Below are 16,901 nucleotides of genomic sequence, written 5' to 3' on the forward strand. Positions count from 1 at the left end.
GAACCGGTTGCTTTATTCTAAAGGCAAAACATAAAATGTTGATTAAACATGAGAATACCAATAAGGGCCTAAGACGTTTCCTTTGAATCTTCGATTGCGACTACATTATGGATGCATGGAGTAATCTCAAAAGTAAACGCTGCATGACGAACCTGGATTGTACTACCAAATACACCAGTCGTCGTATACGATACTTCAACACTATCACGTTCAAAGCCATTCCAATATCAAGCGATAAATGGCTCGTAGAAAGAGAGACTGTAGTTGTGCTTTCTTCTTTTCAGTTCAATAAAGCCAGAATTGTCACAAAGAAAAAGAGAGATCAAATCTAATGAAGCACTGCCCGTTACAAGGGAGTTACAAGAGAGCTCACACCACTCGTAGGAGGAGGGGTGTCGTCCAGAGAAAACAGAAAGAGTGCAAACCTAAAAGAGATCAAACGTCTAAAACAGCTGAAACACCTGACAAGCTAACAGCGAAATGAAATCTCCAGTTTATATTGTTATAATAAAAGCGTAATCCTACACAATTCAAAATCAAATTTGTGAGACGACGAATAAAAGTGCTCTTTTCAATAATCAAAATCTTCTCTTTTCATCCTTTATAAGTGTGTCTGTGTGTGGCTGAGTATCTGGAGCAAACTATCGGTTGAGCAAATCTATACAATTGGGAGACAAGGAGTGACTGAGACACTGTGTGTGTAATGTATAAAGCAATCAAGCATCAAATATGTGCTAGAGAGAGAAAGAAGATCATGTTAGTTTACATTGCTGTATATGAGATACACTGCGGAACGTTTTTACCTTCCCGCGTTGCTGGAATTGAGTCATTCCTTTACCACTACCGACGACCCCGACTTTTGCTGTTGGATCATCAGGTGTTGCAAACATACCTAAAAAAGAAGTGATTGTTAGCAGTCGTCTTGGACAGGAAAAAACCTCCCCAAGAAGCTTACTCTTCTGTTTCAATGGCACCACCTTGAGACTACTCTTCTTTGCAGATCCAGAAGCAAAAGCCAACCACTCCTTTTGTTTGACGACTTCTTCTTTCGGCGCCCTCTTCTTTTGAGCAACGGCAGCAGCCTTTGAAGAAGCGGATCCAGAAGCAGGAGTAACCGAGTTGTTATTACTACTATGACCACCAGCATTTCCAATACCACTTGCTACACCACTCGCACCTGCAGCGGCAGCATCCTTTCTAGCCTTTTTCCGTTCGACAGAAGGTGGAGGGCCAAAGACACTTTCAGAAGCGGTTCGCTTCCTAGTGGCAGCTTCGGATTCGGTTGATGATGATTGTGGATTAGTTGATGATGCTGAAGCTGTATTAAGAAGAGCAGAAGCAGGTATAGAGGGTAGTGGCGGTACTTCTCTTATATCGTTTGGCCTGACTTGCTCCGAGTTTCCATAACCCGTAAAGACAACTCTATAAGTCAAAGTCTTTTCAGTAGGGATTGAGTCTATAGTTGCTTCATAAAAGAGCCCGTCCTTTTGATATTTGGCCATGACTCGCTGTCCTCTCGTCCATTGGGTTGTCGATGATTTGTTTAATGTTGATGTCGATGATGATTGTTGCTGTAGTTTAGGAGAGTCGGGAGTCGTGTGGGAATTAGATGGTTGCTGGGCTGGTATTCCTACGGTGGCATGGACCAGCTGGATGAGTTCGACTAGCGATGTCTTTAGTTTGAGCAATTCCGAGTTGGATGGGTCTCTGGATAGTGCTTCGTCCACTTGCTGCAATTGGAATTCATATTGTCCTAGTTCCTCGGCTGCCATTCTATATATCTCCTATATCCTACTCTGCTTATATTATGCTCTTCGCCTGCGGATTGTCGTATGACTGATTTGGTTGAAAGTGTGAAGTGCAAAGAGTGTGTAAGTGATTCGAAAGCAACACAAGAGATATCGCCTATAACGCGAATTATATTACGTATTCTATATCATTATATCTTGCCAGACCCAAATATTCCTGATCCAGGACGTGCAATCACACCAAATTTGAAGCTGGCGAGTTCACTCCCCGAAGCATCACTCAATGCACCAATTAGCTTCTCTCCAGGCTTGACTGGTCCTACTCCTGATGGTGTTCCAGTCAGAATCAAATCACCCTCCTCCAGTGTCATAGAGGCAGACACGTATTCAATCAATGCTGGAATCCTATGCGACATACTGTGAGTAAGCTGACAGTAGTGACTGTGCTCGTTAATGTATATACTTGAAGATCATGTCTGCGGTGGTGCCGTTTTGTCTCATCTTGTCATCAACCTGTTTCAAAGGTGGGAGTAGGTCAGCACTGATTCGTACCGACGTGAAAACTGCTCAACTCACCTTGAGCCACAGCTTCAGAGCATGTGGATCCTTTACTTTGTCCTTTGGTATGAAGGAGCTAAAAAACCGTTAACCCCAGTCATCATAGCTGAAATATCAGCATGCGTCATACCCAATCGGCGTGAAGGTATCGAATCCCTTCGACATTGACCATGGTCGAGCTTGCTTCTTTGCTTCGTCCTATGATTCCAAATACTTTATAGAGGTTGACATATACAGCGACCATAGCTTGCTACATGCGAACCTGTAGCGAACGGCAAGTCATATCGAGAGCAAGCACATATCCTACAACAACATGCGTGAGGATCGTCCTCTCATCATGTGTAGATCAGTCTTCTCGTACCAGCAACATGAGACATGGCATTAGCACTTGCAATGTCCCGTCCACCTTTGCCAACAACGACTCCAAGCTCCACTAGATGCAACGAGCCAATCAATTGAGGGCGTGCTTCCATTGCAATTCCAGCAACATCTTACATTCGTGATGCACTATTTGACCCTTTGGAATCTCAATGCTCTCTCCATCAGACAGGTACGATGATGTTGGTTTCAGGAAGTAGAATGGTGCAGTTGGAACCTACAATCAGATGAAATATGATGAGAAGAGCATTCAAAGACGTTGTTTCCAAGAATTCCTTTACTTGATTGCCCAATTCTTTGGCATGTTCACTACGAGACAAAGTGAGTGAAATCTTTTTCAACTGAGGGATCGATGGGGAGAACTTACGCGTAATTGCGTCCAATTGCGACAATCTTTCTTCCAATTGTTCGAAAGTTCATAACGTCTATATGGGTTGAGCGAATGAATAGCAGTTAGCTTTCGTTGTGACACCAACACAACACACACACTGCAGCCAACGTCATTCCCACGAAAAGTACCAATGTCAATCACCAAATCATCTACTCCGGATCTTCGCTCCATCTTTGACAAGGTGCAGGGATGGGCCTCGGGCGCTATTTTGCTCCAGGTAACAAAAATATCACACGTTTACATTTACGCAAGACGCATATAGCGTACACTCATCATACAACATCCTAACACCACAATCCTCTAGGTCATTGGTGTCGCAGACGCCACAGGTCTCCTAAAATATCTCCATGCTTTGAAACAACCCCAAACTGTCGCTCAAATCACAGCTGGCACTAAACTCGTCGAACGTTATGTACAAGAGACACTGCACGCCCTCGCTGCTGGCGCCATCATTCAATACGATGAAAAGACTGGTTGCTTTAGTATGTGGCCTGGTGCTGGTGCTGTATTAGCAGATGAGACGCATGTAAGCATGCGACAACCAAAAAACATGTATTTGCGGAAATGATTGGAATGACCTGTCACTTGTAGCCCCTTTTCATGGCCGGGTGGCCAGACTTTGCTGCGCGACTGACTAGTGTCAGAGATGGTGTCGTTAAAGCCATGAAAGAAGGAGGTGGTGTCGCATTCTCTGAATGTGAGTGGTTGTGCTGTGGTGTATTTGGACGAATTCCAATTTCTGGATCTTATCAACGCCTTCTTTTGCAACCCACCCACAGACAAGATGGGCAACACACTAAACAGAATCAATGCGCCCTCCTCAAACGCACTGTTGGTTAAGAAGTGGCTGCCTGGTGTTCCCGGAATGGTGAAACGAATGGAGTCTGGAATTACAGTCGCTGATGTAGGCTGTGGAAGCGGGTAAGCCAAGGCCATTGTTTACTGGATTCAGGATTTTTGTTCTGTATCTAAATCCAATCTATAATCCAATCTATTTTCATGAAATCAGACACGCTACAATCACAATGGCCAAAGCCTTCCCTAAATCCAAATTCACTGGATTCGATGTCGACGATGCCTCGCTTGTGTTGGCTCGTTCTCAAGCTGTTAAAGCTGGCGTCAAGAATGCTGAGTTCGTGCTCGCTGGTGCTGAGGATTTGCCTGCCAATTCATTCGATTTTGTCTTGACCTTTGATGTAAGTGTGATGTGCATTTGTTGTGTCCTACGGACATTCCCTTATGCAGGGTTTCCCTATTTTGGTGCAGGTCATACACGACATCCCACATCCACTTCCAGCTTTACAATCTCTTCAAAAGAGTTTGAAGCCTGGTGGTATTTACGTGATGGTAGAACCGAAGTGTTCTGCTCATCTTGGTGACAATGTGAAGAATGGATTAGGCATGATGTATGGTACGTGTGAATTGATACACCTCTTGGTATTGTCAAATTGATTCTTTTTTTCGCTTTTCGTTCAACAATTTGATCATGTCACTTATTTCCGATTTAGGTATCAGTCTGTTGCATTGCATGACTCAATCTCTAGCTAGAGGAGGAATCGGTCTTGGATCATGCTGGGGTCCAGACCAGGCCAAGCAATACGGATTGGAGGCAGGATTCAAACACTTTGTGACTCTGCCTATAAACAATGCAGCAAACACGTTCTTTGGTCTGTCTAACGACCAACCACCTAAACTGTAGCCTGTAACCAAAAAGAAGATATAGTAACTCAACGTGTGAAATATAAAACCTAGTTTTTTTGGTGATGCGAAAAAAATACTATATTTGTTTGTTTGACATAGCAATTACGTCCAGCGACTCCAATCTACACCTATACGTTTCAAGAAGCCAGAGACTGCACCCTTTGGTTTCTCTTCAGCCTTGTCTACCTCATCTGCCTTAGTTGGAGCAGCTGCCTGACTTGACTCTGCTGCAGCCTCTTCAATTGCAGCCTTCTGACTAGCTTTACTAAAGGGCGCGTTAGGGATACTTCTACTACTACTAATGGCAGTCTTTGGCCCGTCAGCTTTACGAATAGCCTGTTCCCATGGTGGACTAGTTCTCGTAATAATACCACCCTCCTCCATCTTCAGACCAAGAGATCTAGCCATCTTAACCTTCTTTTGATCCATGCCAGCATCACCAACTTGATTCCAATCCGCAATCAATTCTTCTTCTAAAGCATCACGCTTGCCCTCCGCCTGTTTTATCAATGTCTTTCTCCATCTAGCCTCAGCTGCCCTGGCAGCAGGGAAGGAAGCCATTGATTTATCGTATTTACGTAACAGCGTCTGCAATCGTATCTCTTTAGCATTCAAATGTCCCAGCTGTTTAGGATTCAAATCATGGCGTGGTCGTAACTGTACACTAGTTGTCGGTAACCCCGTCACTGGATCTGTCAATTGGATGGTAACTGCATTGTATTTAGCTTGTTCAAGTTTCCGTAATTCGTCGTGTAGCGTTTTTATGTTTTTGGCTGCGAGACTGTGTATAACGTCGTTTGGTGAATCGACTAGTGTTACGAGTGCTTTTGGGGCATGGTCGGATCCCGGTTCGTTGAATCCATATCTCTGTATACGGACGTAGCCGCTGGGACGTGTCGAGTATCGAGCTACTAGTGGTCCAAATAGCTTTTTGAGGGTAGAGTTATATGTTGCTGATATTTCGTCTTCTGCTAGTGGATGCCTTTGAGCCACGTCCTGGTTGATAAAAGATAGATGAGAAATGAATTCGCGCGCAAATCTAATGCCTCATTTCAATGGAGTATGTACCAGTATAGCGAAGGTTGCCTTCTTGATGCTTTTTTCATCACCCTTTTTGGCCCAATTGATGACCTGTCATCGACGAGACATCAGCGAGTTAGAACACGTAAAGAGTGATAGTGTAACGTGGCATGCACGGATGCAACGATATCAATCGCTTCCAGCTCGACACATACCTTTTCAGCAGCAGGCTTGACAAACTTTGCTTTTGCTACAGTAGTCACTATCTGTTCATGATGGAGAAGCTGAGAGACCAGATTACGCAGCAAATCTATTCGATGAGCTGGTGTCCTCGATAGCTTCTTGGCATGCGACTTTAGCCCGTGCTTCATCGTTCGTTAACCAAGAGTTTTGTGACTTTAAGAGGATGAAGCCAGCCAAAGATTCTAAATCAGCATAGGTCTTGATGTATGTTACTTTCGCCTAAATATCTTCTTTTTGGAAGCGATCCTTCGCGAAGTGACGTGAAAGTGGACCACAAAACTTCGACCAAACAGAAACGTCGTGAGTTCAACAGTAAAGACGTGCAGTACGCGTTATATCATTTGGCACATCCCGAAACTAACATGAAGCTGATTTAAACCCTTCAACCCATGGTTTTTCTCTCGCTAGTCACTCCACTTCCAAACTTTTTCCATTCTCGAAAGAATGACCGGTCGCTCACCGCAGGAGCTACTTGCTCTGCAACATGAGGTTCTAGATCCAAGTCCAAATACGATGGTGCCGTTGGAAGAAGTGGATTTGGGGTGTTCTGAGCCTTTAAATGTTTCTGCTCCAAAGTACAACATAGTGGACAATAAGGAAGCCGATTTACCTGAAGTTCTGGTAATAGACAGTAGACGATTGTCGCCAGAAGAACTAGCAAAATGGAAATGTAAGTTTCCATGCTTCATTGATGGTTCTTGTCACAACACATTGCAAGCACAAACTCGTGGAAAGGACATCTGCATGCTCAATCTCTGATTTGATCTGGGCATTTGTTCATTTGCCTCAACGGAGAACTGAACTAAATCATCGTTTTGGACCTTTTGCACTAACGATCTACATCACAACTACGACTAGATTCACGATTTTCATCAACGACCAAAAAGCTGTTGGTGTTGCTCGTTTCGTTTCCTGCCGTTTTATGCATGCTGGGAAACCAAATCATATTCCCCCTGCTACTCGCCATTCAACAGGACTTGAATACCACGTCGGATGCCATAAATGGAAGCGTGACCTCCGTAACGTTTCTTCTTGGGTTTACACCGCTGGTTCTCGCTCCATTCAGTGATATACTAGGTCGCCGTGTATTATATATGATATGCATGGGAGGTCAGACTGCGGCTTCGATTGGATGTGCCTTAGCTCCTAACGTTGCAGCCTTTATAATATTACGAGTCTTTCAAGCCCTGTTTGCTAGTATTGGTTTGGTTCTTGGGGCAGCTGTGATGTAAGTAGCATGCGCTTGCAACGTAGAACACCCCTTATTGACGTGTCTTTCAATTATTTAGAGCCGACATCTTCCCTCCTGCGGAGCGCGGCAGCAATATGGGAATATTCTTGTTGTCTGCCCTCTTGGCCACGTTAGTTGGACCTACCAGTACGTCACAAGCTCCTTTACCATTCTTTTACATCTCTCACATCTTTTTCTTTTTAGTTGGTGGTCTATTGGCCCAATACCTCGGAGGCTGGAGATCAACAATGTGGTTCTTAACCGCACTATCAGGACTAGCATTCGTCTCTTTCATATTCTCACCAGAGACCCTAGTACCCAACGATCCGGATTTCGATACCGAACGATACCCAATGGGACCAACAACAATGTACATGCTGAAACAGAAAGGCGTGAAATGGAATATCAACCCCTTCAGGTCTGTCGTGTTTCTGAAATACCCTACTGTATCATCGATTGTGTGTATGGCTTCTATAGTATTTGGAAGCTTGTTCTTTATCAAGTAGGTGCCTTCCATCCTTTTTTGTTATTCCTAACTGAAATCATATTGATGTGATGTAACTGACGATACTTCCCCACAAAGCACATCATTGGGACGTGACTTCCAAACATACTATGGAATGACAGTCTTTCAATCATCTCTATGCTATTTCGCATTGGGTGGCGGAAACATGCTGGGTAGTCTGATAGGCGGATGGAACTCTGACCGAGCAATGAAGAAGGCTAAAGCTACAGCCGGAACAGTAAACTATACCCCTGAATCAAGATTGAAAAGTGCTCTAATGGGCCAATTTATTATACCGGCTGCTTTATTATTGCATGGAGAAACACTGGGGCGTTTACATTTTGCTGTACCAATGATTGGACAGTTCCTGATGGGGTTTGGAATGATGTTTACGTGAGTATACTGAATTTGTGGTTGATTACATGTGGAATTCTAACTGATTTGTTGCAACGCTAGTTTCAGCTCATCGCAAACGTATCTGGTAGATACGTTTCAATCTCAGGCTGCTAGTATAGTGTCAATCCAAAATGCTGGTAACGTTTTCTCACGCCATGCTGACGTGAGATGCATATGCTAACGCATTGCAACTAATTAGTGAGGTCCTTTGCAGCCGCAACTGGCGCATTCGCTTCATATCCTGCAGAACAAAGTATAGGCCCAGGAAGCACGTTTGCAATACTGGCAGTAATTAATGTGGTTGGCATAATCTTGACCATGTGGGTGTTCAGACGCGGCGAAGCAAACCGACTGAAGTGGAAGAGATGGGGCGGCACGAAGCCGTAAGAACTCGTAATATAATAATGTTGTACAAATATTAAATAATAGTCCTGTTAGTAGTCATGTTTGATTTCTTCTGTACAGGTTCTACCGAAATCAGTTTTCGCATTTTGGCATGTTGGGCTGTATAAGGGGTCATTGCTTGTTCAAGGCCACGAACTTCCTCACGCTTACATGAAGTATCGTATTTTCTTTGCAGACCCCAGTGATCGTCTAAGTGTTTTCATCGCAGCAGCGTTTCGCTCCACACTTTTTCCCTCAACCAAACACACTTCATTATCGCATTTTTGCATTTGGAACCAAAGGAGGCAACAATTAACATCATCATGGATCTCAGTATCATCAATGAAAAGGCTTATGAGATCCTTAAAACTGTTAGAGTCGACGAGTTCTTGCCACCATATCAGGAAAAACAGGATCAAGATAACCACCTTACAGTTGTCGAGCGGGCAGCTGATATTGTTCAAAGAACAGTCGAAAAGGGTATGTTCCAACACTTCTCTTATACCATTTACGTGTACTAATTATGTCTCTTTTAGGTGTTGTAAGGAAACTCTACGTGTTGCAAGCATCTGCGGAACTCTTGGAAGGTTTGATTTTCGATGAACTCAACAAGTATTTCAAGACGGAAAAGACTATAACATACATTCCATAGGCTCGATATTTGCATTCTCGACCTGTCTATGGACTCGCTTCTGGGCTTCTAATCAGCATCTGAGTGTATTTGATATTCGCGCCATTTGGACCGTTTTGGTAGTGGTGCCGCTACTATGTCTTCCTATTGGCGTATGGAGCTGGAAACGCTTTCAAATGAGAGCCGCAAATGATCAAGGAAGAGTAGTCAAGTGGGGATCTACTATGTGCTGGTATTTGGTTTGCTTCACGGTTGCTGGGATAGTCAGTTTACATACCGGTATGGGTTATAAACGGATAGAGATTCTGCACTGTATCTTTCCCTTAATGTTGAATCGTGATTGTGAAGTTGGCGCTCGACATTGCTCTGAAAAGATTATCCTTTTTTTAGCTCTCATAATGATCTTCTACATCTCCCAAACACGAGGAATGATCTTAAACCCAGCACCATACCTCCTAAACAGTACATACGTCGCCGGTTTCTTACTCTTAGGACGCTCCCGTGGCCAAGGTCGTCTGCAAGGACTCACATACAACATAAAATCAATCATCCCCACCATATGCAACTCTGCAAGAATCTTTATCCGAGCACTCCCCATCATCTTCTTCCCAATCATCTTATCAGCACTGACAATGCCATTCACAACCCTCTTTTCGCTTCCACATTTAATCCCAGACCAAGAAACTACTGGAATCTCCGCCACGACGGATGAAATGGATGCGTTGATCTTGTTGGCGATTGGGATTGTTGATGTTATTGGTGTTGCGATACTGGCATGCAAGAATGAGCCTACTATTGCTACGCTGGTGGATAGGATTATGGAGGATCAAGATGTAGCTCTGCAAGAATGCCAGAACGGAATTACGTGGAATTCCTTCTTTGAGTATTACTTTGGGGTTGGAGTCAAGTCTACAAGTGCCATCCAAACGATTTAAATTTGAGTTGTTTAAGATTGGAGTAAATCATAATGTCATAGTTCGCCTGCCAAATGGAGGCATATCAAAAGTTAAATTGCAAATAAACGCATATGTTACAGGACAATCGGTTTTTTTCGGCCTCACCAACCAAACAAAGAAGAACACAATCTGTGAGATCATGTCAAGAAAGGCAAAAGAGTATCTATTTCTTGCCTTATACACCATTAAGTATACGTTTCTTATTCCCTTGAGCAAAATCTTGAGACAACGCAACAGCATGCACACTCCTTCCAAATCCACAACATCCTTCGATCCTCTTGAAATCTCTCGCTCCAGAATCATACTTGTAATAGGCCGCAATATCCTTAGGATCAAGCTTATCAGGGCCTTTGGATACAGAGACACGATGCACGGTGTCTAGATTTGGATCGTAAGTGTAGAGACCCCGGAAGGTTCTTGATTCCGGTGGTGGGAAGAGAATTAAAAAGTGTGTGCCAGGATGTGAGTCCAAGTCCTATGATTACAGAGAGTTGAAATGAGTTACTCATAATGCTTGTGAACCGCTCTTTTTCGCTTTAAAGTTAGTACCTCAAGGATTTGATCCTTCATCTTGCCATTAACAGCTCCAGCCAAACACAAATGGGTAAGAGCATTCCGTATTAAGATTCGATTCGACTGTGCTCGACTGGCAGGAGCATCTACTTTGCTAGGTCGTTCTGATTCTTTGACTCGTTTCTTGGCTCGCTCTTCCAGCCTCTTCTTTTCTTCTTCTTCCTTGACACGACGTTGCTCAGCTAGCTCTCGTTCTTGAGCTTCTTTACGTTGTTGCTGTTGTTCAGCAACTTTTGATTTTTGTGCTTCTAGACGAGCAAACCTCTTCTGGACCTATCAAACGTTATTGGTGAGACTGTTGGAAGTTTCCTTTTGGCACAGAACCAAACAGTAAAAAATTTCTTACTGGAGTCTCACTCCTAGCTGGTTCAGGTCTGGGAGCTATTACGGCAGCAGGTGTCTGATTTCGACGACTAAAAGTACTTTGTCGCGTCTCTTCCTTTTCAGACAAGTCAACAACAAAAGCAACACCACCCTTCCTCTCACTGGACTGTCCTCTGTTCTGTGCGTCGAGAGCCTCCGAAAGCGAGAATGAGGCAATATGTGGATGCGGTGGTGACTGAGAAGGCGAGCTTGGTGCAGATGGTATGTCGTAGTAATCACCAGTAGACATGTGATCTACTTCATCTTGCATTCTCCAACCATCATCGTCAACGGCTTCTTCGGCTACTAGAGGTTCCTCTTGTATTGGTGCTTGTTCGGGTTCTTCGTCGTCTCCAAGCAAATGAGCGAGGTTTCGATGAACTATGATTTCATCTCCTTCGTGTGAATCCTCCATTATTTCATCTGTTATGTCCATGACGGGGACAGGGGCTGGATGTTGGAGCTCTTGTATTTCAAGTGAGGTAGTGTCATCTGCCACCAGCTCGCTTTCAATATCGTCATCGACTATTGTTTCCGGAACGTGTTCTACAGACGGAGGGAGCTGCTCAGTCGACTCAATCAAGTCCTCAACTATATCTTGCTCTATCGGCCTGGCAGCAGCAGCCACCCTTTGAAATTCTTTAGGAGGCAACACTTCCGGAATTATAGAATCACCAATAAAATCCATCTTGTCAACCTTCTTCTCAAAGACTTGAGAAGGCAAATCAATCATCTCCGGAACTTGGACACGACGCACGACAATAGGAGCAATCTGGTCTGTTGATCTCCATCCCGACACCTTGTCTGATGGTTCAGCCGCACCTGCTATCGGTGGTAAGCTGATAGTCGACGAGGATGCATTCAATGGTACAGGTGCTGTAGGAGTCGATTGTGTTGGTTTTGGAGCAGGTATTGGTGGTAGACTGACGGCTTGTGTTGTTGCAATTACTGGCTCTCGTCCACGATCACGTAGTTTCAATCGACGTGAGGAAGATTCCGTTGTCTGAGTTGTCGAGGCTGGTATTTGAGATTGTGCTGTGGGGGTGGTAGGTTTTACGGAAGGTGCTGAAGCTTTGCTGGGTGTTGGTGCTTTCGGTGGAGTAGTCTTCTTCAAACTCACACTAGTTTTTGTATCTGCAGCCTTGTTACTTGACAATGCTGATGTTGGAATTGATGATGACATTATTGATGCAGTGGTGGTTGAAGCCCGATGGGAAGTTGACTGTGTCATTACTCTTGAAATGGATTCATCCATTGAACGTTCACTGCTACTTTTCGCCGAGATGGATAGTCGTCGTCCTTTCATAGGGTCTTCCAGAGAATCACTGGACAAAAGAAGCACATAAGATTTATAAATCGATAATGATGGCAACATGGAAGTCTCTATCTTACCCAACACAAACAGTTCGCTTGTATAACGTTGCAAAGTACATTGTAATCAAACCTCTGAAAGCCTCACTGCTGCTCCCCTCCCAAGAAGCCATAGACTCTCCAAACCATGGTGGCGACGAAACATTAAGCTTACGAGCCCATTTACGAATCTTTTCCCAATTGGCCACAATTTGGGATTCCTTCAGCATTGTTTCCAAATGCAATCCACCTAAATCACAATCAATTTCGAAATAGTATGCAAAGATAGCTCCAACTGCACGACCGTCTTGAGCTACTGATAACAGATCTGTGGATTCAAGTAGCGAGCTGAGTTTAGAGTCTGGTGATGTGTTGTTAGTGATGCGGCGAATCAGTGACATTATTATTTGATGTGTCCATGCATGAAGAGCATCTGGAACGTCGTATGGGTACATGCACGTCGGATCAAACGTTTCGAAATTCCTATAGGTGGAATTAATTGAGCTACGTTGAACTTCTTTTTGCGTCGCGGATTGTTGTTCATACTTGAGTTCTCGAACCATAGAATCCACCTTCAAGTCCTTCCAGCTTGTAGCCATCAAAGCTTCCAAAATATTTGTGTGAATGGACTAGTTTGAGGGGCAAAATGTTAATACACATACTCGTATAGAATTTTCCTATCTCGAATACCTCATAAAATGGACAATGATCAGCAATCATTTCGCGAACATTCTGACACAGTCGTTTTGGAATATTCAAATAGCCATGGTTGGTTAATGCATCCAAAAAGAAGCATTCTGGAAACCCCTTTTCAGGTAAAACGGTTTCGACTGTAGTTTCCATTCTTGATCCCAAAAATGAATCACAAGCAAGCTGGTATGCTGTTCCGGCACATAAGGCTCGAATTGCTTTTGGAGGTAACGTTTTGCAAGCCTACGATGAGAGCACAAAAAAAGTCAAGCCGTGTGTCGTGTCATCAACTGGCGTCATCTTACTGTATTTGACAATGAGGCCAGTAGGTCAGTGATTTCTGTCTTGCAGTTTGCAGATAAATTCGGCTGTTGTTTGATTAGGGCTAACAGCCATCTCACAGCAGGTATAAATGCAGACTAGAAAGAGTTGTTCGATTAGCAAGAAAAAGGGTCAGAACTTATTTACGAACGGCCAGTCATTACCTCAGAGGGAGCGAAATCATCTTCTGTGTCATCTATAACCATGCTGCTTCCCACAGGAGCTCCATTCTGCTCCTTAGCCGTGACTGAAACTTTGCGAGATACAGCGACTGCAGCAGTCCGAGGTCGAACGGTATCTCGACCACCCCATATCAAATTCAGCAATTCATCACAGCCTTTAGCATCCCTGTCTGTCACGTTCCGCCATATATCATCGTCAACGTGAATTGCGGCAGCCAACAATCCAGATTTGAGGTCATTTAATGTCTTTGCCGGTAGATCCTCACAGTTGAAGGCCTCATCAGAGGCATACCATGATAGATCGACTGATGAAGGTGAGGCCAACGATAGTGCCTGTATTGTATGTAACGGTTGCTGAGCATAAATTTCATTGCTAAAAGAATTGTTAATCAAGCAAACCTGTAGTAGAGTAAACGGCTCTGTGGCGTCTTCGTTAGATAATGAATCAACTCCTAGAGCTTCTAAAAGCCATATTTGATGCTCGGGTTTCGTCATGCCTTTATCTGCGGTAGTTTTTCGAGATCAGACAGGTTGGCAACAGCAATTATTTTTTGTAGGAACTGCGCATTAAGTCTTGCACTTTGAGAATTCTAGAGAATTTAGTCCACAATTCACTCTGATTACTATGCTAAGTCTCAACACTAATCACTAACGCGGTTTTCAGGACTCACCTTCTAACAGGCTGTATGAACAAGAGCACTGAAAACATACTCGCCATGAAGAATCAATATGCGATCGCTCAATATTAAGCAATGGAATGTTTTATTGGCACGTCAGTATGAAAAGACGCTCCTTTAAAAGAGTGACCAAAGTAGGCATCTCGCCTTTCCTCTTGCTCTCATTTAGGTTACAACTCACGAGGTCCCAAATCCCAGACTACTAAGCAAACATGCCTCAAGTCCAAATCGGTGTTGGCAGACGCAATCCTGAAGATCCGGGAGTGAATATTTCATACCAAGTAAGCGCCAGCATGCTCTCATTTCCACAAGCGCTTCACTTATCAAATCACATCGCAGAACCATGGTAATGGTGAGAGGAAGCTCATGCTCGTGGCAGGGCTCTCGGCAACTCAAGTACAATGGTTTCAAATAACTGACAAGCTACTGGAGACTGATCCAGACTATCAGATCGTAACGTACGGAAGACCTTCACAAATCAGTATGGTCTACGGTCTACAACATTTCCTGACCATCTTAATTTCACCAGTTTTGATAATCGTGGATGTGGAGAAAGTGACCATACTGGTCGATGGGGTCTATTATGGAACCACAAAGATTCTGCTCTTGATGGCCTTGAGTTGCTCAATCGCCTTGGATGGTCGAAGGATGTCGCACTCTGTGGATCGTGAGTAAAATCAAGACGCTACGAGACATTGGAATACGCTTACTCAGCACCTTTACTACAATCTAGCTCTATGGGAGGGCTAATCTCACTTCACATGTTGGAATGGGCGTCTCAAAACAACCCAGCTCTTTTTAAGAGCTGTGTTTTGTGCTCAACGTCTCGGGGCTTCCTTGTTATGCCCTCATGGACTGTTCTTAAATGTTTTTGGCGTGAAGGACTGGGAAGTTACAAGGACGAGCCAAAGCATATTAGAATGTCTCTGTCGATTGGATATGATCAACGTTGGTTGTCTATGCCACTACAAGTAACTGGGAAATTCACTGAAGAAGCTAAAACGAATCGAGATTGGGTGACTGCTGTATGTACATGTGATGCGATTACTCAAACTTTCGTTGTTCGTACGAAAGACTAAGTACAGTTACAACGCAATTTATATTTTACTCTTACTAGACCTATGCCGCAGAAAGTGAAGGTGGAAAGGTGGCTAGGACAAAAGAAGGATGTCAAACTCAGCTTCTGGCCACATTCAGGAGCAGGATTTCCAAAAAGAGTCTTCAACGCCTCAAAACATCTATGGACATTCCCATCAAAGGTGTAACCAGCAAAGCCTTCAAGAGTCTTTCGTTGCTAGCTCTCCTTCGCTCAACATTCGTCCTCGTCTTGTATAGTGATTTGTGGAGCACAAGATCAGCTTTTCCCACCCAAGCATTCCCGTACTCTAGCCAAACATCTCAAAGGGGAACTGTGTGTTTTCGAAGGAGCTGCGCACGCAGTTTTGCACGAACGTTACGATGAATGTGTGGCATCTTTGCACGCGACATTCAGTGTGTAAATTGTTAGAGATAAAGAAAGGGCATGTATTGGAGCCTGGTGGAGAAGGTTGACGGTCCGGTGATTGAAGATTGTCACTTACAAGATGTGTGGCCGGTACGAAGTTGATCAGAAGAGTCTTGAAGGTTGACATATTTAAACAACATTGTAAGCATAATAAAGAAGTAGACGTTGACGAGATATTTCATGATGAGTGAATGTTCGATCAATCTGGCTTTTGTCACATGGAGACACGCAGTCATCACCATTTCGTTCGTTGCGCGATCAAAATTCTGTTTTATTTTGATAGATTTTAGAACCAGTACACATGTGCACTTTTACCATTGAACTGTGTCCGTTTTGAACGATGCGAAAGAATATACCATGCGGAACGGGATAGCTCAGAGATTCTGGCATTCCAACGAAACCGTGTGGTTGAAATGATTTGATTTTATTGCTACAATACATTGCTACAATACACATGACACGTGAAGCTGTCTCTTCAACAATAAACATCATTGACGCAACTCCTCACTTGTTGGATCACCCTTTAACGATAGCACCCATCTACTAAACGACTCCAAAGTGCAAAAAACAACAAGAACGACAAACAGGACCACGCATTACCTCGTGTTTTGACTCGAACGTCAAACACTCTTACAAAAGTATGCCATGAAGCTGTATCTACCAGACAGCATGGCGAATGGGGACGTCAACAAGTCAACAATACCTGGCATGAAGTAGCTTGCACCTTCCATATTCACTGCAATCACTCTTCACCAGTTGCGAGACAGCTTCCAAGACCAGCAGAGAGACAATTTTCGAAGACACAATTCCAAGACCAGTCAATTCCAATAGCATGAAAATAGAGAATCCAAATAAACTAGCAAACTGGTTTGTACGAGGAAGTGTGATTGCCACCAAACCCCTGTTTATACCCATCACATTTGACAATGCAATGAAAACCATTAATGAAGAATAGCTGTTCAAGTTCCCTTTTTTGCAATATTGAATGGCTTGTTGCCTTCATAGGTACAACAAGCCACTCCTCCCAAGTACACTATGATGCGGATTCAGAAGCATCAAATCTCGCCTAGGCAAGACTGAGTTCCGAGTAGCCCACATC

The 16,901-nt window shown here is 43.8% G+C and overlaps 5 protein-coding genes across 5 annotated transcripts; 1 reads left to right on the plus strand and 4 right to left on the minus strand.

Annotated features, from left to right (window-relative positions):
• Positions 1 to 716: 716 nt before the first annotated feature.
• SmJEL517_g01626 (uncharacterized protein) lies at positions 717 to 1,772 on the minus strand (the record flags this gene model as incomplete). The annotated part of the gene is made up of 3 exons (XM_031167554.1): positions 717 to 734; positions 804 to 892; positions 956 to 1,772. The coding sequence occupies 3 exons, from the start codon at positions 1,770 to 1,772 to the stop codon at positions 717 to 719; spliced, it is 924 nt and encodes a 307-aa protein (XP_031026620.1).
• A 167-nt stretch (positions 1,773 to 1,939) lies between these two features.
• On the minus strand, positions 1,940 to 3,104 carry SmJEL517_g01627 (uncharacterized protein; the record flags this gene model as incomplete). Its single annotated transcript, XM_031167555.1, has 9 exons — positions 1,940 to 2,153; positions 2,212 to 2,261; positions 2,325 to 2,382; positions 2,437 to 2,504; positions 2,569 to 2,609; positions 2,668 to 2,739; positions 2,802 to 2,901; positions 2,966 to 2,993; positions 3,052 to 3,104. The coding sequence occupies 9 exons, from the start codon at positions 3,102 to 3,104 to the stop codon at positions 1,940 to 1,942; spliced, it is 684 nt and encodes a 227-aa protein (XP_031026457.1).
• A 101-nt stretch (positions 3,105 to 3,205) lies between these two features.
• SmJEL517_g01628 (uncharacterized protein) lies at positions 3,206 to 4,774 on the plus strand (the record flags this gene model as incomplete). Its single annotated transcript, XM_031167556.1, has 7 exons — positions 3,206 to 3,292; positions 3,380 to 3,601; positions 3,667 to 3,772; positions 3,855 to 3,996; positions 4,085 to 4,271; positions 4,342 to 4,486; positions 4,584 to 4,774. 7 exons carry the CDS (start codon positions 3,206 to 3,208, stop codon positions 4,772 to 4,774), a joined length of 1,080 nt encoding a protein of 359 aa, XP_031026613.1.
• Positions 4,775 to 4,878: 104 nt separating this feature from the next.
• On the minus strand, positions 4,879 to 6,167 carry SmJEL517_g01629 (uncharacterized protein; the record flags this gene model as incomplete). The annotated part of the gene is made up of 3 exons (XM_031167557.1): positions 4,879 to 5,772; positions 5,845 to 5,907; positions 6,012 to 6,167. The coding sequence occupies 3 exons, from the start codon at positions 6,165 to 6,167 to the stop codon at positions 4,879 to 4,881; spliced, it is 1,113 nt and encodes a 370-aa protein (XP_031026614.1).
• Positions 6,168 to 10,317: 4,150 nt separating this feature from the next.
• SmJEL517_g01630 (uncharacterized protein) lies at positions 10,318 to 14,116 on the minus strand (the record flags this gene model as incomplete). Its single annotated transcript, XM_031167558.1, has 9 exons — positions 10,318 to 10,617; positions 10,692 to 10,988; positions 11,062 to 12,403; positions 12,471 to 12,911; positions 12,975 to 13,057; positions 13,119 to 13,361; positions 13,424 to 13,537; positions 13,604 to 13,954; positions 14,021 to 14,116. The coding sequence occupies 9 exons, from the start codon at positions 14,114 to 14,116 to the stop codon at positions 10,318 to 10,320; spliced, it is 3,267 nt and encodes a 1,088-aa protein (XP_031026637.1).
• Positions 14,117 to 16,901: the final 2,785 nt, after the last annotated feature.

This window comes from Synchytrium microbalum, assembly GCF_006535985.1.
Source record: "Synchytrium microbalum strain JEL517 chromosome Unknown SmJEL517_scf0005, whole genome shotgun sequence".
NCBI lineage: Eukaryota > Fungi > Chytridiomycota > Chytridiomycetes > Synchytriales > Synchytriaceae > Synchytrium > Synchytrium microbalum.